Source organism: Hippocampus zosterae, chromosome 1 (assembly GCF_025434085.1).
Source record: "Hippocampus zosterae strain Florida chromosome 1, ASM2543408v3, whole genome shotgun sequence".
NCBI lineage: Eukaryota > Metazoa > Chordata > Actinopteri > Syngnathiformes > Syngnathidae > Hippocampus > Hippocampus zosterae.
In genome coordinates, this window is record NC_067451.1 from 29,757,929 (window position 1) to 29,779,380 (window position 21,452).

Consider the following 21,452-nt stretch of genomic DNA (forward strand, 5'->3'; position numbering starts at 1 on the left):
AACATACCTGCCCAGCAGCAATGTTGCTACTTTTGTGTCGCTGTCAGCTGCCTGAAGTCTCAACATCTGAAAGGCACCTCGCATATTCCCTCTAATTAACTTTTGTTTCTTCTTCAACTCTGCTGTTTGCTAGCCTTCTGGCCATTTGTTGCCAAATGATGGATGGACACTGTTTTGTTGTTGGTTTACCGTCCGGATAGGGATGTTCCTTTAAGCAAGTTTTTTAAGCAAAGCTCTTGAAGTCCAAGGTAAATGGTCAGCACAAGGTCATGGACTTGTAACTAGTGAGTGGGCTCGCAAGTACATGAGAAATGACACCTTGTCAGTCATGTGTTCTGTTTCTGGTTGTTAATAATTACGTTTAGTAAATTTGTATTTATTTTTATGCATTCTTTGTCGAGCATCTGTTCTTACTTTTGGTGAGTCTGAAGTAAAACCCCGAGCAATTTCATTTGGAACGATAACATAAATGCCATACAAAATATCGAATTCAAACATAGAATTACACTTTTTAGTGGATTGGACCCAACACAATCCAACTGTGTTATTATTAATGAAGTCCATATTCTCTGTGGGGAAAAAAGGGTGTTTTTGACAACTCCAGTATATGCATAGATTTTACAGCAGTATTACATTCAGCCATTCCACATCCCACTTTTAATATTCTTGCCCACTACATTCCAAGTAAGTGTGTAATCCTTGGCATTTGAGCGAAGTGGTGAATGAATCCCACATTGGAAGGATAAAGGATTGCACTTAAGAGAAGCACCCCTCATTAATACTAATGCTGCATCTCAAGACCAAAACACACACTCTTTTCTTTTTTGTTTATTTTCTTTTTTATTTGCTGACATGTTCACAATGGATCTGACCAAGAGATGCAGTAGCACACGTGATATGGAAATGCAGGGATGGGCTTAAAACAAAAAACAAAAACTGACATTGTTTTCCAGACTTTGGGCAATCTGCCAGCACAGCTTATAATTTTTTGGGTGCGGTGAAGGCTGGCAAAAGAAGTTGAACTCTGCAAATTGTGATATAAATGCATCACTGCTTATGTAATGGTGCACATGCTGTAAGGGAATGGATTCATTCCGACAAACACCGTATCCGTAACTGACCAACAGTCCAGGGATGAATCCCTCTTTGGTTCGCCGTGTTGTGACTGTGAACAGGACAAGTGCCATAGAAAATGGATGGAGGCACTACTTAGAAATGATACATGCCGTGTCAAAAGGCACTGGTGGAACACAACATTCCGGATTTTCCTCAGGATGACATTTCTTTTATACATTTATCTCCGCTATATTATTGTCTGTTGCAGCAACTGAGGGTTTGCTCTTGAGGCCCTCTGTGGCACATCGGGAGGTTTCCACCAGGAGCAAACGTGGGACACACACAGCAAGGATAATTGTCTTGTATTCTTTTCGAAAGTTTTGGTTGAGTAGTCCGTATATGATGGCGTTGAGGCAGCTGTTGAAGTACGCCATGAAGTAGCTGGTGACAAAGAGCCACTGGGGAATGCTGGGTGCGACTTTCGCCGGGTTTATTGCCACCGCCAAGCCTATGAAGTTCAACGGCGCCCAGCAAACTGCAAACAGCACAAACACCATAAACATAGTCAGAAAGTTCCTCACGTCGCTTGGTTTTAGTTTGGCCCTTTGCTCCGGTTTCACCCGGTGCTTCACTTGGATCACTCGGATCCATATCCTCAAGTAGCAGTAGGACACCACCAGTAGTGGGATCAGGAAGTGGATGACCACCACTGAGACGGTGTAGTATGAGCTAACAGTCTGAGCGAAAGTGCAGGAGTAGATGCGGGGATCGTACTGCAGCGAGCCCACAAAGAAATTGGGCACCGTGGCGATGGCGGTGAAAGCCCAGGTCAGCCCCAGGTAGCAGCAGGTGTTCCTCAGGCTGAACACGCGGTCGTATTGCAGGCTGTGACAGATGTAGCAGTAGCGGTTGATGGCAATAGCCGTGATGTTGAAGATGGAGCCGATGACGCTGATGCCCATGATGAAGCCACTTGCCTGACAGTGCAGGTCCCCCATGGTCCAGTCATCATGGAAGATGGCTGTCAGGACTAGAGGGTAGGGGTACAGTGCCACCACCAGATCCGCAACAGACAGACTCACCACAAAGATGTTGCCTGAAGAAAAAAACAGAAGATAAATACCCCATAGCAGACAGCGACCGATTCCGTCCAACTGTGAGTCTGGACGCCCAACTGTGACTTCCCCTCATTCAAGTGAGTCTATTATGCCCTCTGAAACTTCTTTTGCCAAGGAATTGGGTCAAAAAGATCATAGCCTGAACTGATAACAGCCATCCACTGACCCTAAAGCCTGTGAACAAATGCTACTTTGACTTTAACGTTCCTGTAAGAGCAACAGCTAAGACTAAGAACGGCCAACAAGTCGTTGGCCGTTCTGCTTCTTCAATACAGTTTGTGTCTTCACTTCTTACTAAAAAGCCTGTCTTAAATGCTCAAATCCTAATCGCCCTCAAAATGTCTCGGGCAGTCAAGGTGGGGGGCGGCTCTCCCAGTCTTGTTTATAACCAAGCCTTGATGGTCCAACGCAAGATTTCTTGATTCCAGAGTAAAAACCTGTCTTGGATTCACCTAACATAAAATACTGTGTACGTTCAAGGACATTCAATAACATCGTCACATACACATGGCTTGATGCATTGTTTTAATAAAGCATTGTCTGAAGAATGGGATTTCTAGTCCCTCAAAACATTTCCACAAAAAGAAGTTGCCACCTTGTGAAGATCACATGTTGTAAAGAGAAACTAATTGGGCATTTTCAAGTCATAAAATCCACATAGAGAGAAGACATTGTCTTCATATTCATATAAAATGAATTGAGGGGCAAAACAGCAGTTTGAAGACCGAGTCAGGATTTTGAGTCGGATCTCAAATTGCTCGTCCTGATGAAAGTGTTTCCTTCTCTGCTTTGATAGGACTTGAATCAATTTGAGAAGAAAATATTGTGTCAAGAATTTAAAAAGGAAAGAGTACAAGTATTCACTTCACATAATGTGAACTGCCTACATGCGGCAAAGTGTGGAACGCACTTCTGCCTCACAGTTCTGCAGTTTGGGTTCGAATCTTGACTTTGAGCTTCCTGTGTGGAGTAAACGTGTTCTCTGTGCGTCATCTGCCATGCACGGCGAGCTTTATTCACCGCACAAACATGGATTGTGATTTTAGTGTTGTCGTGCGTCTTATTATCCTGTCCTCCTCAGGTCAAAGCTGGAGTCTGTGTGACACTGGATCATCTCAGCCAGAAAGATAAAGTAAAAATTATTCCGATTACATATCTATATATAAGGGAGTTCTTACACTGGACTGCCAATTCAATCTACAGTACTTTCAAAAAATAGCATGATAAGGAGTCACCCCCCCCCCCCTCACCCCCCCCCCCCCACACACACACACACACACACAAAATAATCTTCCTGTGTTTGTTTTGGTCAATGTATTTGATGTCCACCTGCTTTGCAAATAACCTCAATCAATTGTTCGGTAAATTGAACAACCCCAATTCTAAATATTAATGAAACATCATTAAGTTAGACAAATTGGATTGGAAAACCGGGTTGTTTGGATACATACTTGTAATATACTTGTCTTATACTGAAAAGTATACAGATAGATACTGATCGTATACTTTTAAGACTTTTTAAAATTGATTCCAATTTAGTATGAAAAAGTACATTTTATATACTCGAATATACTGATAAAGCATACTTCGTATTTTCTACTTTTTTGTAAGGGAATAGTTGGAGACCTTGCTAGTAGGGATTATTATGACCGTACTGTTGAAAATTTAAGTGTTGGTTAGGGGGTAAAATAAGCGAGAATTGAACAAGCGGTTTGAAAGCACCTGTGGCTAAAGCCAAAACAACGGTAGCTCGTTACTTTCTGGACCTGGATTGGCCTCCTCTGATAATACTAGTCCTCATTTGTCACTAATAAAAATGTCATGAAAACATTTGCCTCTTTTGATACTTTTTGCTTTTACCATTACTATTTTACTACTAGAGTCAGCGCTCACTTTGAAATCCAGCTTCACGATAGGTCCCAAAAATAATAGCACCTTATACTCTCTGACCTTTTTTTTTGGAATAAAACCAAAACAAGTCATATATATACAGGTATATACATACATACATACATACATACATACATACATACATACATACATACATACATACATACATACATACATACATACATACATACATACATACATACATACATACATACATACATACATACATACATACATACACAAATGCGTCTTCTGCTGTACTTGCAGCTCTTTCAGAAATATAAGGTGACTCATTCCCTCCCTTCCAGCCAACAAGCTTGCATGCTTAATGGATTACATATGTTGCCATATTTATGGCACATAAAAACTCGCTGAAATGTAGACACAACAAAAACAAAGATGGAAGGATAAACTTAATACGAGGCAGCTTGCATGGCTGCACGATTCTCCAATTTTTTCCGGTTTTATATTCGTCCCTCGGTCTCACCACACACCTAAGCGCATTCAAGTGTTCCTTTTCAATGACTGAATGACAGCAACACCTTACTGTTGTCTCCATCCAGACCACATTCAGTTGGAATGTATCACGCACGAGCTGCACAAAAGTCACTTATGTGAACCACTAACAATATATCGAAAATGACCTTTAGTTTACTTTTGTGGCAAATTCCATGTTATCATTTGGGGCCTGATCAAAACTGCTGTATTTCCACATACTACAGCCAATAGCCCAATAGAAGCAAAACTGATTGGGAGATGGGAGAGTGGGGTGTGTGTCTGGGGGATAAAGGGGTCTTCTGTTTTCAAGTTCCGACATAGATGTTTATGATCCAGTTTGTGCAGCATTGTAAGTAAACGTCATGTGGAAAAAAAAAGTGATACTTTTATCTTGACTGTTATTTTTTTCCTCTTTTTGATTTTGTATGTTTTTGTTCAGGTTACATTTGGTTTTGTTCCCTCGTGTGCCCTTTTTGTCACCACCTGTTCTCGTCATCCGTGTCCCTTGTGTTTGTGTTTACCAATCAGCTCGCTCAACCCTTTGTGTGTTTTCCAGGTGTTTCTCGTTTTCTCGTCACTTTGCTTGTATTTAGTGTAGTGTGAGAGTTTGTGTGCTCCTGTCATGTTCTGTTTATGTCATAGATTTTTGTACATCTTGGTCAGTCCACCTTGCTGCCTCCCTTCCTGCTTGTTTTGGGGTCCTCCATCATGCAAAACGTGACATTGTTGTCCATCTATCCATTTTCTGTACTGTTTCTCCTATTCAGGGATATGGCTGGAGCCTATCCGTGCTGTCTTTGTGCCCAATGCAAGTCTCGTGCAAAGCGCGGTTCTAACTGTACGCATAGGTAGAGTTTACTTTCTTTTGTTAAATTCACAAAAACACACACAGAAATGGGCATTTGCGCTTTTGTGGCCGTGAACACGGTCATCCTGCTTCTCAACCACTGGAAGTGGATCTTCTCATTCCCTTCAAAGACGTGCAAGGTCTACATGGCTGGAATCCATGGAGGAGATCGAAATTAATTTGTAAGAAACTGCAAGCAGACCTCCATGGGTGGATGATCACAGATCATCTCTGTCAAGTGGGCACTTGGTGACAGCCTTCAAAACTATGAAAACCCTGCTGGGTGCATGTCCTTGGTCCGCCAGAACTCCAAGCATGGCACAGCACGGTCTGACAAAATTTCCAAGCACAATAAAGAAGACTTGCACCTGTATGAAAATCAAGATTAGCCCAAGTCCACATATGCCATCTCTGAAAATAGAGCCCATAGAGTCAGACAATTATTCAATCTCACATTCACAATGTCACTGAGTGGGAACTGGACCCATGATTCTTTTAGGGAAATAAATGTACCATTACGCTATGCGTGTGAAGTGTTACACTTATACTAATATGTATTATGACTTTACTACTGGGCTAGGATAGGTTAATGTTTGGATTATAATAATAATAATAATACATTTTATTTGTGGGCGCCTTTCTAGAAACTCAAGGACACCTTACAACAAGCAGTTAAAATCACGAGTACAATGTTAAAAACTACATCAAATAAGATAAGAAAAAATACAACAAAAATAAATAAATAAAAATAATGGCTTTATGGTCTGAGTGAATAGGCTTGTCGAAACAGATGTGTTTTGAGGCGGGATTTGAAATGTGTTAATGAGGCTGTATTACGAAGGTCAGCGGGGAGTGAGTTCCATAGCTGGGGAGCAGAGCGACTGAAGGCTCTATTTCCCATGGTGACGAGGCGAGCAGGGGGGACAGAGAGGAGGACAGAGGAGGAGGAACGAAGAGAGCGGACAGGCGTAGGAATATGGATGAGGTCAGATAGGTATGGAGGGGCTAGGTCATGAATGGATTTGAATGTGAGGAGCAGGATTTTATATTGAATGCGGTGTAGAATGGGGAGCCAGTGGAGATGTTGAAGGACAGGTGTAATATGGTTTATGTATGGCGTGAGTGTGATAATGCGGGCGGCTGAATTTTGGACCAGCTGAAGCTTATGGAGGGTTTTTTGAGGGAGACCAAACAGAAGGGAATTACAGTAATCGAGTCGCGAGGTTATGTTGCAACCGTACAATAATGGAACCCAACGTTAAACCCTGTGTACTGTAACAAGGTTATGTTAAACTAGGAGTGTCTTTTTTGACCGAAGATCTACTTTTCGATCAACCAACCTGCCGCGATCGACCCGTTATCATGCATACGCACGCACGCACACACGTACACACGCATGCCCAGATGAGCGATAGCCTGTTAACTATCGTAGCTCACACGTACCGTTTTAAAGTGCTTCTCTGGGCCCTCCTAGATTCCCATTCTTTGCCCGTCCCCTCGGTGAATTGTACAAAACAAACTCTGAATGAGAATAATGATAGTGATAAAAGATCTAGCGCAACAACTCTGATCACAAGCTGCAACTGCAGACTGCTGAGCGCTAACAACTTTCGGTGACGCAGTCTCATGTCACTGTAGGTTAAAGATGACTGTTTTATTTTATTTTTAAAATATTTTTTGTGAAAGTGAGACTGATTGAATGATTAGGGTGCAGTGTGCATTAACAGCAAAAAAATATTACTTACATGCACAGGGACACAAATGTTTGGGTTTTTTCCCTCGACACCCCTCGGATCGACTTGGGACCAGTCCTTGATCTACTGGTCGATCGCGATCAACGTAATGGGCATCCCTGTATTAAACTATACCTCTAAAGTCTACAGCAAAAATGTGGTTGAACTTGAACAGTTCACTTGAAAAACATTTCCATAATGAGACATTCCGTTTTGCAGAAAATGTGTGACGGAATGTAGGCATGGATCCAACTCCTACTGCAATGGGAAAGTAATGACAGTCCTGCGTTAACTCGGTTTCACGCACAGTAAATGTTCTCCACCCTACCACTTCTAGTATGTGGAATGACATCGTGTGATTGTTATGATGCTTCCTCCATGCTCATCTCATCAGAAATAAATACAATGTCATCTTTTATTTAGCTACTGTATGTGGAAATTATATTCCATGTAACGTGGCGTCTGAAGTGCCATTACCCCGGGAGCCATCTTCTCAATTTAAGATATCTGGCTTGGTTTGACTCAGTCAGGCCAATGACTCGATCCCCCCCTCTCCGATTCCACAAACCCTCAGGGACACCCCAGTTTTCAGGTTTTGCTCATGACAACAGCATGAGCTGCAATATATGACTTAAAAAATAAAAACACAACCTCCCCAAAGTTACATGAAGTGCAGGGTCTGACGTGGGGGTTCAAACACAAGTCATTCTTTCCACCATCTGTTCGCTCTGCTCCTCTCTGAGCACTTTTTTGTGAGGGTATTTTTAGTCTGTTTAACCCCACTGGGACATTGTAATGTTAACACTGCTGGCAGTGCCACAGTGTCATGTGCGCGTTATCAACAGTCACTTTGGAGTAATCATCTTATATTTAGGCACTTCAGAACACCTGATATTACAAATGAGGGCTGGACAATTCATCCAATAAAAACCAATCTCTTATTGCAGTCATATGACATTTTGAAATGGGAAAGGCTGCAATTTGGGAACTTTAATTTTGATCAGCCGTCAGGCTTTGTTTTTAATAGACTGTATACCGTATATGTTCCTTTATTTTGTTGAATGTTCAGTTCTAATACAAATGCATGATAGGAAACCTATTTAGATGCAGATTACTCAGTAGATGAGCTAGTTGAAAAAGATTGTCTGGCCTCACTTTTTAGATACATGTCACAAAGCGTACCAAATCATTGTGGGCTTTTAGGAGTTGTAATCAACGTGCTACCAGTCATTGCTGTTTGGATGGCGAATACAGACGGGTTTGTAGTTTCAAGTGTGTTTATATGTGCATGAAAAATGATATGTGTCAAACTCTTGGCCTGCGGGCTGAACTGTTTTGATAAATGGGGATGGGTCTAGCTTGCACAACAAACATTAAAGACTGTCAAGTGATGGATCCGTGCTATTTGAAAAGAAGATTACATTGTGTTTGACTTTGACTCAGGTCGGCAGTGCGTCCCAAAAGTTTCAAGAGACCAGAGTGTCATCAATAGCACTGACATTTAAGTCAAAGGGCCAGCTCCCTACAATCTTATCAAGGATAAGCAGTATAGAAAACGGATGGTTGAAGGTGTACAACATCAGGCAATGAAAGTGAGCAGAATGAGCGCAGCATTCATCTTTAAAGCAAGTGAGTGTATGAGAAAGAGATGCCTTTAGCAGTCAAGCATCACAGGGCAAAAATTGCTTTGCAGATTAACATTGACCTGAAATGAAGGAGGGAGTGGAAAAAAAAGATGGGCAAGGATCTAAGGAGAAAGATTGGTGGAATAGATTTATTCCACAAACAGACCCAAATAGTGAGAAAAAAATAAGGTGAAACTATCTTCCCTTCGGGGAAACCCCAACACTGTGATTCATAATAAAACTTATGAACTAAAATACATCATAGATAGAAAGAAAAATAGCTCCTCCTACTGCAGCGAATGTGGATGAAAATATGCATCACTTGCTCTTAGAGGTGCGCATGACCAAGGTGCCTTTGAACAAGACACCAACGCTCCCACCAATCCAACTCCAAAAACAAACATACAAACAAAAACAACCCCAAAGCGAAACAAAATAAAAACAAACAAACAAACAAAAAAAACATCCACCTCTTAAGACAGGGGTGTCGAACAAATTTTTGTCGTGGGACACATTTTAGTTACCATTTTCCTTGGAAGGCCGTTTTGACTGAAACCATATAAAGAAGTCAAAAATAAATGTTTATTCACTGCTTGTTTAAGTGACTGTATTGGGTTTGGTAACAAGAAAATGCTTACAGTATCACTCTTACTTATTACAAATGAGAATTTGAGAATTTTGGTCGCGATTTTTGCAAGCATTATGACTTCTTTGATTTGCTTTTGCGGGCCACATAAAATGATGTGGCAGGTCCGATTTGGCAACCCCGGGCCTTGAGTTTGACACGTGTTTTAAGAGGAGATGAACGAAACATCAACAGCTTTGTTCCAGGACTTTGCTTGCCTTTAAGAAAATCTGTACAATTAAACATTCATATGAAAAAGCCAACGCTATAAATAAGTTCAACAACAGTCCCGAGATTGTTGAGACACTGACAGGGCTACAAATGGCATTTACTTAAGGGAAAGAAAAGTGGAAAGCCGCAGAGAGACCCCAGGACTGAATTCCCTTTGCGGATGAATGTCATGATCCATCTATTGCTCCATTCTCGATCTACCTGTTTATTTTTGGAGACTCACACATGGCAATGAGATGAGAAGACTGTAAACTACCATATGACTGCTCTCATCAGTCACTCCTGCTTGTTTTGGTGTCCAGTGGCCATGGCCAACGGATACCATACCCACCCGCATGAAAGCAAGACTTCTCAACAGGGCTTTTTACCCGCGACGCTCTTGTCTGAGACCAGCCAACTGTGTGCTTTTGCAAAATCGATAATCAAAATGTCCCCCCCCCCCCCCTTGTTACGATGCCTCTTGCCAACTAGCTTTTGGCACATGAATACAGGACCATTTCTTGTTATGTAATGTATTTGAACATGGAATCTCTCATTATTCCAAGCATTATCTGACCCAACACACTGACGCCTGGTTTTCATGTCCTCATTAGCATCTCTGTGCGAACACCGACTCTTGGTCATTGGCTTTCTCACAAGCCTCCACCTTCACTGTGAGGGCACGGTACAAACGACCTTGTCTTTTAAGTATTGAACCTTTGACGTTAAAAGCAGCATAATAACAAATATATCCAAGAACATACATTTATAACAACAACCATGTGTGGACATTGCTTGTTCTCCCTCTGCTTTGTAGAAATTTTCTCCAAGTGCTGTAGCTTAGTTAGGCTGAAGGCTCTAAATTCATTCATTCATTCATTCCTTTTTCCGAACCGCTTTATCCCCACTAGGGTCGCAGGGGGTGCTGGAGCCTATCCCAGCTGTCTTCGGGCAGTAGGCGGGGGGACACCCTGAATCGGTTGCCAGCCAATCGCAGGGCACACAGGGACGAACAAGCATCCACGCCCACACTCACACCTAGGGACAATTTAGAGTGTTCAATCAGCCTGCTATGCATGTTTTTATAATGTGGGAGGAAACCGGAGTACCTGGAGAAAACCCATGCAGGCCCGGGGAGAACATGCAAACTCCACACAGGGAGGCCGGAGCTGGAATTGAACTCCGCACTCGGAAGTCGACGTGCTAACCACTGGACTACCGGGTCGCAACGCTCTAAATTGTTCAACAGATTAAATGTTATAAAATATTTGTTTATGTTCCCTGCGATTGACTCGGGCCCATTCAAGGTTTCAGGGGTGGTTTTGGATTGGTATCACGTATGTACACTTGGTACCAATATCAAATGTTCTCTGCTGATGTCAAGAAACGCGTTATAAAAATTAGGCTTTCCATCACTGAAGGCAATATCATATCAATCCAGCGCAAAATGGAGATTGCAACCTTTGGTAATCTCATCGCTCCACAGTGAGGGGCCTAACCCCACCCTTCAAGAGGTTAACATTAGCCCCCGTGGAGTCATGGTTTTGGTTCAGGAAATTTTGAGCAGAAAGAATGGTGCAGTCTTTCAACTGTGAGCCAATACTCAGGCATGCTTTTTGTGTTGGAGGCACAAGCTAAACACATTAGCTGACTTGGAACAACTCCTGGTTGAGGAGTTGAATGCCATCCCACCGTGGTGCGTGACAGGGCTCACAGTATTGTGTCTGTGGAATATGTGACCACACGCACATGATTTTTTTTTCCTCAGAGGAGTCAATTGAACGTAATTATTCAGAAAACAATAGACAAAAGTCAGTTGCAATGGCACATTTAAAAAAAAATGGCGGAGGTTTAGCAAATCTTACACAGGTGCAGCACAATGCTACATAATTATAAATTGTGGTACTCATTCCACAGATGCATTTTTTTACAAATGAGGTTTAATTTAAAGAAGAAAAAAAACAGACTTTCCAATGTCATAATAACTTAATAAAATGTAATTAAATTATTTATTTGCGACAACTTTTTGGGGAGGTCAAGATATGTGCCAAAAAATCAAGAGACGTATGCATCATCAATTCACATTGGTTTCTTTGCATTCAAAACATAATATCTGTCACACAGTCAAAACAATGCTGTTCTTTCTTTGATCTATTGATTGATTTCCAAACTCTTTTTCCCCTTTTCAAGCTTTGCTGTGAGCTCCAACATATCCCATCTGACTTTAGGTGAAAACAGACTTCACCCTGGACTGGCAAGCCGATCACCAGGCATCTTTGAGTGGTTGAAAGAAAATTAGCCCTCGCATTTTGCCACTGAGAATGAAGTGGAATACCAGCAAACTTTTCCTCTGCCAATCATCGAGATAACAGGACTTAGCTGGTCAAAACAAGGAGCTTGCCAGTGACGACATTTTCAAATAACTGCATCACCCAATCAGTGCCAAGTATTGTACTGAGGATTATACTTGGCCTCCTTTTAGTTACGTTTACTATTTATGAAGCAAATGCAGCAATTGCAATCAGCCAATACAACCATAACAAAAGTACAACAAATCTGGGTTACCTGACACCATGAAGGTAGAATAATACAAAAAAGACCTCAACTGACCTGGACCACTCTGTGTAAAGTAGGCATACCTGTCAACTTGTACGTTTTCCCAGTATTTTATACGTTTATTTATCATTTCAAATCATGTGTGGCGTATTACAACTTTTATACGGGGCAAAAACAAAAAACAATTGTGAACTGATCTCACAAAGACCGTTTTGGCTCAAATCCAGATCGTCTCACCTGCTGGTAGCCAACGACAACGCTTTCGTCGATCACTACTATTGTCACGGCAAACCAGCAAAAGTAATCCTCAATCGTATATTTTCATCGCTGCGTACGGTCGGATTGATAAAGCATGATGTGCGTACCGTGCATGCGCGGTAAGCCGTTGTACGGGTTTTTGTTGCTTTGTCAGAGGAATCGGAATCATTTATAAGGGCAGCTATTAGCCGAGGTTGACAGGTATGAGTAGGATGCGTTGTTTTTATAATATCTGTCGATGGAAACTTTTTTTCCCCTCCACATCGTCATTCTACTTTGACCATCTAGGTCAGGGTGAATACTTCCTGTCACTACTCTGAAGTTACGACTCTGAACTTGACAGTGAGTCATTTGGATGACTGCATTTTCTCAGAAGTATGAAAAATAGCTTTAAAGTGGCTTTAATGAACATCTTGCTCACCTTCACGCTGCTCCTGGGACCCCTCAAGTGTATGACAAAATGATACAATGTTGTGTGAAGTGAATCACCTTGGTACTACAGGACCTCATACAAGGAAGGATGTGATTTATCAGGGATGATGGACCAAGGATAAAGCCAACTGGAGGGAAGGGAAGTGTTATTATTTATGGAGAGATCTGACAGAAGACAGGCAAGGCTGCGGAAACTCCATCACACCTAGAGGGACTCACTTAAGATAACAGGCTGTCAAGCACAGGATTGTCTGTGACTTCTAAGTCATATTATGAGCATTTCAATAGAGGATTTAGGTGCAACCGAGCTGTATAGGTGAGAAACTGTAACATCACAAGTTGACAGTTTTAACATCTGATATCAACTCGTGAACTAACTGCGAAACTGCAGGTATCCAATCAGGATAAAAGATTTTGTGGGTAAATATTGAAAATCAAAGCGTTATTTTTTGAACATGTTCAAATTTGATGTGTTTACAGTATCACATTGCTTCTCAATTATTTTCTGTCATGTCTCGCGCCCCTCACACCCGCGCGACTATAAATAGTATCATTTGTCCATGAAATTGTTGTAAGTACACTTCTGCATAACACTGTATCCTTATTTACATATAAGAGAATAAAAAAGTAAACAAACCAACTTAAAACAAATAATAGCTCTATTAACTCTAACGAACGAAAAGATTTGAAGTGCATCTGAAATTCAAAAATAAAAATAAATCCTTAATTAAACTGTAAACATTTTTATACTGGCCATGTCAAACCATACAATACTGAAAAATAAAATGACATAAAATCAATAAATAATCATGCATTCACACTGATCACCAACATTAACTCAGAAGCACAATATTTAAAAAAAACTTTAACTTGCAAAACAAAAACATAAAAGAATTTGTGCTTTTTTTAAAATCAAAGATGATGTCTGGATTAATGGCTACAATGAGCACGTTTTGCAACGCACAGCTTTTCGAAGCGAGGTTTGAAGCAGGACACAGCAACTCTCGGCTCCTGCTCAATGTGTAGCTGGGGCCTGTATTTTAGTTAACTGAAGTAGCAGTCACAACGCGGGATGATTGTTGGCAATATTGGGCACGTTTTCGTCGAAAAAAAACTCAAGTGGCTGATCAGCGTGATTGGGGTGCGATGTCTTTAAGTGACGCCTTAATTTATTTGGTTTCATGCTGTCCGCTGCCAACGTTTTTAGACACAGTAAGCTCATCGGTCTTTCCTCGTCTCCGCCGTAGTCACAGTGACTACTGTCATATTTCCTCCCTTCGAATGCTCCCTGCGCACACTCTGCCAATGAGAGTGCCCCTGCCCTCTAATGTAGTGGAGGTGCAATTGCACTTAATTCTAGGACAGTAAAAAAATAAATAAATAAATAAGCGAGGTCAAACACCCCCCCCCCCCCTTGACGGTGCCTCGCGCCCCCACAGGGGTTACGCGCCCCACTATTTGAGAAGCACTGCAGTATCACAATATGTACCTCAAACAGTCCGAATGTTTGATCTCCTTCTTCAATGTAATATTTTGCTTTCATCCACATGTGTATCGAAAGGCCTCTAGACTAGCATCCCCGCCAATAAGAAGCCTATGTTATAGTGCCCAGTGTATTTGACTTTAATAGTATAACGTTAAGGAATCCTCTTTGTAGATAACTATAATTCATCTCACCAGACTTTTATATTTTCCTCATATATTTCAATCCATTCTTTCATTGAGCTTTTCCAATCAGGTGAGCTGGAGCCTAACCCAGCTGACTTTGGTGACTTTTGGTGAGAGGCAAGACGCCAGCCAATCACACGGCACAAATACACAAGCATTCAAAATCATGTTTATGTGAACGGTCAATTCAACATGCGTACTTAAGCCAGAGCACCTGGAGAAAACCCAAGCAAGCATGAGATCATGCAGACTCATGAGAGATGCAAACACAGAACCTCAAAGCCCTGCGGCAGACATGCTAACATTGTACTACAATGTCGCGTTGTCATTGCAGCTGGTCACAAACCATTGCTGCAAATAGCTATCATAATATCCGGGAATCTATGCTCATGTATCCCACTTGATATTCTCTGGATTTGGTTCTACAAATGGTAATTTTGGAGTTCAGGGCCTGAAAAAAGGCGGAACTGGGTCGAAGGAGATTCTGGCCAGAAAATGTTTATATGTGTGCAAATTGTGTATTATTATTATGTAATGCATGTGTAACGGCAACGGAGCTGGCTGGTGGCATCCTTTACACGTGTACAAATAAAACAATGCAGTGAAAATAGGATGTTTTTTTCTGGAATTCAAACAGATACTGTACATAGAATCTTTTCATGTCTTTGTTTGTTCCTTTCTTGCATGAACTCAGCACTTAGGGGTTGTTTCAAGTCCCTCACCTGCATTCCGAAGCTTTTTATTCCTGTACACGGACAGGATGACGAGAACGTTGCCCAGGATGTCGACCACGATCGTAAAGATCAGCACGCTGGCCAGCGCAGTGGACAGTCCGGACCAGGGGCTCAGTCCGGTGCCGTTCTCATTCCCGGACAAACAAGTTGAGCCGTTCAGCTCCCTCCCCTCGAAACCCATCTCCCTTCAGGGCACGGTGACCATGGTGGAAGTGTTGCTCCCGCGTTTCAATGGGACTTGAAAGCAATCAAAGTTAAAAAAATAAAAATAAAATAAAACGTAGCCGGAGTCGCGCCTGTAACTTCCTGCTCGTCGGGACCCAAAAGCACGGTCCGACATGTGTACTGTTGGAACAGCAGCAATAGCGACAATTTGAGGCCATTAAGGGAAATAAGTTGGCAGTCGAAGTGGTAAATACTACAGAAGGGTCCGTGTGGTCCTCGTGTGTCACCGAAGGTCCTCCCAGTTCACCACGGTACCAAAAAACGTTGCTTAGAGGGGCCATATGAGACCCCCGGTACGTAACGGAAGGATGCGATCGAGCCTCATCACTCATGCACACGGAGCCTGAGTCCCGTGTTGGCTTTTTCTACAATCCGGATAAAGACTGCACTTGTGTTCACGCTCTCTGAGCTAGATGACTCGTGAGTGCCGTTCACTACAAGAGTATGCGTGTGTGTCGCGCTGTGCGTCCTGACAGGTCCACGCAGCCCCCACCTAATGCCCCCCCCCCCCCCAGCCCCCTCCCAACCGATGAGATCTCGCAGGTCAAGAGGCGATTTCATTATTCGGTGTAAAAAAACATTCAGAGATTATTGATCTCCACCGCATGTAACAAGCAAATGGCGCCTTCGTGTGTCCGCAAGAAATTCTTATAACTGCCAAAATGGGAGGAGGTGTGAGGGATTGCCATAAAACGAAGTGGTTTCACGGATTAGAAGTAAATACACTACATTTATTACCATTAGCACAAACTAAAGGGATTCATAGAGTTGTATCATTCATTCTAGCGTTACCAATGGTGGAAAAATATTCACTTTGTAGTTGTCAAATTGAAGTACAGTACATATGATGTAGCTTACTTTACATTTACTTTAAAGAGACACAAACTAACACGGAAGGCCATTTAGATACTCTTTCAACTGATACCCTGGCCATATTTTGAGTTCAACTGATTTTTATGTTGAACTTTTTAACTGGAAATGACACAAGATGACAAAGGTGGAAAGATGTGAAGGAAATATTACTTTTTCCTGAAACAAATAGTTACATATATTTCACAATAATAACCACTGTTCGAAAAGAATGGACTACTGTACTCGATGGTTCTTAATAGGGGCGGAGCTACATGATTAACAGGGGTGGCCAGAGTCACCTCTCCGCTCTCCCTGGCCATCTCACTGGCCACTCCCACACCCAAGAGTCATTTTTATGACTCATTTGACACTCTGTGACAATATTATTTTTCATTTAAATATCATATTTTAACATAAGACGGTCAACTAATCTGAGTGTGAACTCCCCCAAAACATTTTTTTCAAGTAAAGTACATCCATGTACAGCACTTTGTATGCAGCGATGGCTGTTTGAAAGTGCTCTATAAATACTGTTGACTTGACTTGACATTTCCAACAGTCAGTGTCTGCCAAAATCATTATGTCCGCACCAAAGCAAGAAAATAACATGGCTGAGCAGTCATTGCTTCTCATACAATCCACATTCATGGCTTCATGAAATAAAATGTATGTATACAGTATTTACTGTACATACAGTATATACTGTATATATATAAATCATGCCCAACACACTCATATTACGAATACAAAGAACTATTTTGATCAGTGAAAAATCATTACAAGGACAATTTTGAGTGTTCAATCAGAGTGCCATGCATGTTTTTGGAATGTGGGAGGAAACCGGAGTACCCGGAGAAAACCCGCGCAGGCCCAGGGAGAACACGCATGAGCTGAAATTGAACCTGGTACTTCTGCACGACTAACCAGTGAACACCGGGCCGCTCGTGTGTGTGTGTGTGTGTGTGTGTGTGTGTGTGTGTGTATATATATATATATATATATATATATATATATATATATATACACTAGCTGGTTCGCCGCGGAAGGCTGGTAAGGTGGTGGAGCCGGGCGGCTCATCAGCTAGTTCCTGCGGAAGGCTGGTAAGGTGGGTGGGAACAAAAGTGTTGTTGCTTGGTTCAACTTTTTGTTCATCTTCATTGCTTATCGCGAAAATAAAGAGATGTTTAGCTCTACTAAATAACTAACAATTTCATTGCAATGCTTGTGGGTAGACAACATTTTTTCGCTAAGATGCCCGCGCGATCATAGTGAGCCACTGCCTGAGTGGCGCAGTGGCGGCGCGGTGAAGTAGGTACGTTTTGAAAAGGGACAGACGGAAGGACAGACCGCGTGCGGGACGACGCGCAATATATATATAGATAGAAGGTACGTTTTGAAAAGGGACAGACAGAAGGACAGACCGCGTGCGGGACAACGCGCAATATATATATAGATAGTAGGTACGTTTTGAAAAGGGACAGACGGAAGGACAGACCGCGTGCGGGACGACGCGCAATATATATATAGATAGAAGGTACGTTTTGAAAAGGGACAGACAGAAGGACAGACCGCGTGCGGGACAACGCGCAATATATATATAGATAGAAGGTACGTTTTGAAAAGGGACAGACGGAAGGACAGACCGCGTGCGGGACGACGCGCAATATATATATATATATAGATATATAAAACCTTTATTTGTACCACACTGGGGAAATTTGCAGTCTACAGCAGCTAAATTAAATAAAGCGTTTCATTGCACAAGATAAATGTTTCAGAAAAGAACTGTACACAGTTCAATAGAAGTGCAATGTAAAATAAAGCATTCGCAACATATTTGTAGAATAAATATAATAAATTAGTAATAGCATAGAAAACACAGGTGTCTGTGCTATTTACAATGGCTGCAGGTTTTCACATATGTTTATTTAGCAGCCTGGCAACAGTCGGTAGGAAAGAGCGGTGGTATCTCTCCTTCTTGCAGCGCGGTGTAACAGTCTCTGGCTGAAGGAGCTACCTAGTGATGTCAGGGCAGGCTGGAGGGGGTAGGAGGGACTGTCCATCATAACCTTTAGTTTAGCGAGCATCCTCCTGTTGCCCACCTCCTCCAGAGTGTCCAGGGAGCAGCCGAGGACAGAACTGGCCCTCCCGACCAGTCGGTCCAGTCTCTTTCTGTCCCGGGCCGAGATGCTGCCTGACCAGCAGAGAATGCCGTAATGGATGGCCGAAGCCACCACCGAGTTATAGAAAGTCTTAAGGAGTGACCCCTGAACCTCCAAAGACCTCAGTTTCCTGAATAGGAAGAGTCGGCTCTGTCCCTTCCTAATCAGGGATAGTGTCCTTAAACTGAGCTGAAAACATTATAACCACCACATTAATTCAAAGAAATAGCAATTAGTATGTTTATTCATTGATCCACTCAAAACAGTAATGAAGGTAGGCCTATATGACATCAGTGCTCGTTAACGTCAAAATAATTTGTGGCCAAAACATTTCATTTCCTTTCAGTCTTTAAACAGAAACACCAAGAGAAGAACGATACCAATGTTCAGTCCATTTAGATTCATTGATGTTGTGTTTATTCAGCACAAAATATCTGTTTCATTTCGCTTCTGGAGGACTAATAGCACTGAGCTGTTATGTTAAAAGCCTTTCAATCACATACTGTAGATTGCAGCTTCCAAGCACTTCCAAAGGCAAAAGATTTCTTCCAGCCACGCACATTTAGCCTTCCAAGGTGCCATAAAGCCTATCCATCATCCATGCAAGATGTTTATCCATTATTCTTACACACTTGCTCCAGCAATGTGTGAATGAGCTCTTACATTTTCATTTCCTGGCAATGTGCAACTGGATGAATGAGAAGTAAGACCGATTACAGAACGAACAATTGAATGCCTCCCTCAAATGAATGCTTCTCCTTTTCCATCAGAACAAAAATGTTTATGTGCATAGATTGTGGTCCACACATCTATATCAAAGAGTTTACTGCTGAGCCCACCTACACATTGTTGCTAACCAAAACTGGAGCCCCTACCACGTAAGGATCTCACATATAAATCAAAATGTAGAGGCTTATCTCATGCCGTCCAATTTCCCGATCCATTTTTATAACAAGACTCATTTAATACATTCACTACAGTACTATAATAATCTCAATTTCACTTTTCACAATTTGTCTGCAAATGGCTGTTCGCCCCAATGTTGGTCCCGCTTCTCCCTACTTTGTGGAATCTTTGACATTTGTGGCAGTCGTCATGAGTGCCTTTTGCCTACATTGTCATTCTTGACATGGGAACAGGGGTCACCAACATGGTGTAGAGCAGGAGTGCCCAACCCGTCGATCGCAGTTGAACAGGAGTCCGCGGCCTGGTTCCAAGTCGAGATACATTCATTGACACCCATGCAGTAGCTCTCGGTTTCAAAAAGCTTGATGAAACCTGATTTAGAAGGTCTATCGAGGCAGCAGCGCGATGCTTTTTTTGTTTTGTTTTTCGCTGTCCTGTTCAGCTGCATGGTCATCCAGAATGCATGCATAACAGAGTGCATGTAAAAAGGTAAGACTGGTCGTAAGAGTCAAAATGCGGAGAGAACTCTGTTAGTAATCGTTGAATTTCTTCATGGGCACATAGTGACTGGCTTTCAGGTTGTATCCCAAGAGTGGGGCGACAGGCTACAGTGCATGCTTGCTCCGATAACGACGTCTTTATTTTTTGAAAAGCCTGAAGACAAAGAAAGTGGCATAGACACAATCCCACACCCATCGATTTATAAGGCACCACTGTTGAGAGGCACACTCTGATTTTTCAGGGATCATAAACCATCACACATGAATCAAGCCTCACAATGGCGTGATTGAGGACATGGTACTTTTCTGGCAACTTTCATAAGATAAGATATCCTTTATTCGTCCCACACTGGGGAAATTTTCAAAGTGCTTTCTTGATTTGCCAAATATGCATTCACAGGCAGACCAAAAACCATAATGTTTCTGCGTAATCCCAAAAAAAAGCATTAAGCATGAATTCACATGAATCACATTGGACCTCTGCACATGCCTCGAAGGGTAGATTGAAGGCCTGTATGCCAATGAGTCCAATAAATAATTACGTTTGCACAACTGACAAAGCATTTTTAATGCTCAGAATAATATCTCATTTCTGATTGTTATTGTTATACTGCACACTCGGAAATCTTCGGAGTCAAAAGGAACCCATAACCGGTGAAATAGTTAACTCAGTGCTGGTTCCAAAAAGGAGAGAACCAATGCTGGGTATTTAACCCCACACTGAACTGGTTGCCAGCCAATCGCAGGGCACACAGAGACGAACGACCATCTACGCTCACACTCGCACCAAAGGACAATTTAGAGTCTTCATTCAGCCTGTCATGCATGTTTTTGGAATGTGGGATAAACCGGAGAAACCCCACGCAGGCCCAGGAGAACATGCAAACTCCACACATGGAGGCCGGAGCTGGAATTGAACCTGTTACCTCTGCACTGTGAGATAGACGCGCTAAACCCCTGGACCACCGGCTCGTATATATATATATGTATGTGTATATATATATATATATATATATATATATATATATATATATATATATATATATATATATATATATATATATATATATATATATATATATATATATATATATATATATATATATATATATATATATTCATTCATTCATTCATTCATACATCTTCCGAGCCGCTTGATCCTCACTAAGGTCGCGGGGGTGCTGGAGCCTATCCCAGCTGTCTCCGGGCAGTAGGCGGGGGACACCCTGAATTGGTTGCCAGCCAATCGCAGGGCACACAGAGACGAACAACAATCCGCGCTCACACTCACACCTAGGGACAATTTAGAGTGTTCAATCAGCCTACATTTTTTTGGAATGTGTGAGGAAACCGGAGCACCAGGGGAAAACCCACGCAGGCCCGGGGAGAACATGCAAACTCCACACAGGGAGGCCGGAGCTGGAATCGAACCCGGCACCTCTGCACCGTGAAGCCGACGTGCTAACCACTGGACTACCGGGCCGCCCTATATATAAATATATAAATATATATATATATATATATATATATATATATATATATATATATATATATATA

The 21,452-nt window shown here is 42.0% G+C and overlaps 1 protein-coding gene across 1 annotated transcript; it reads right to left on the reverse strand.

Moving 5' to 3' along the window:
- Positions 1-815: 815 nt before the first annotated feature.
- Positions 816-15,972, reverse strand: mtnr1c (melatonin receptor 1C). The gene is made up of 2 exons (XM_052075718.1): positions 15,239-15,972; positions 816-2,152 (listed from the first exon to the last, which is right to left on the reverse strand). The coding sequence occupies exons 1-2, from the start codon at positions 15,429-15,431 to the stop codon at positions 1,287-1,289; spliced, it is 1,059 nt and encodes a 352-aa protein (XP_051931678.1). The 5' UTR covers positions 15,432-15,972; the 3' UTR covers positions 816-1,286.
- Positions 15,973-21,452: the final 5,480 nt, after the last annotated feature.

Bases quoted from the DNA above. Each gene is read 5' to 3' on its own strand.
- mtnr1c (XM_052075718.1), bottom strand. From the start codon at position 15,431: ATGGGTTTCGAGGGGAGGGAGCTGAACGGCTCAACTTGTTTGTCCGGG. The intron at 2,153-15,238 runs GTGAGGGACTTG...TTTTTTCTTCAG, and splicing joins TAAAAAGCTTCGGAATGCAG to GCAACATCTTTGTGGTGAGT.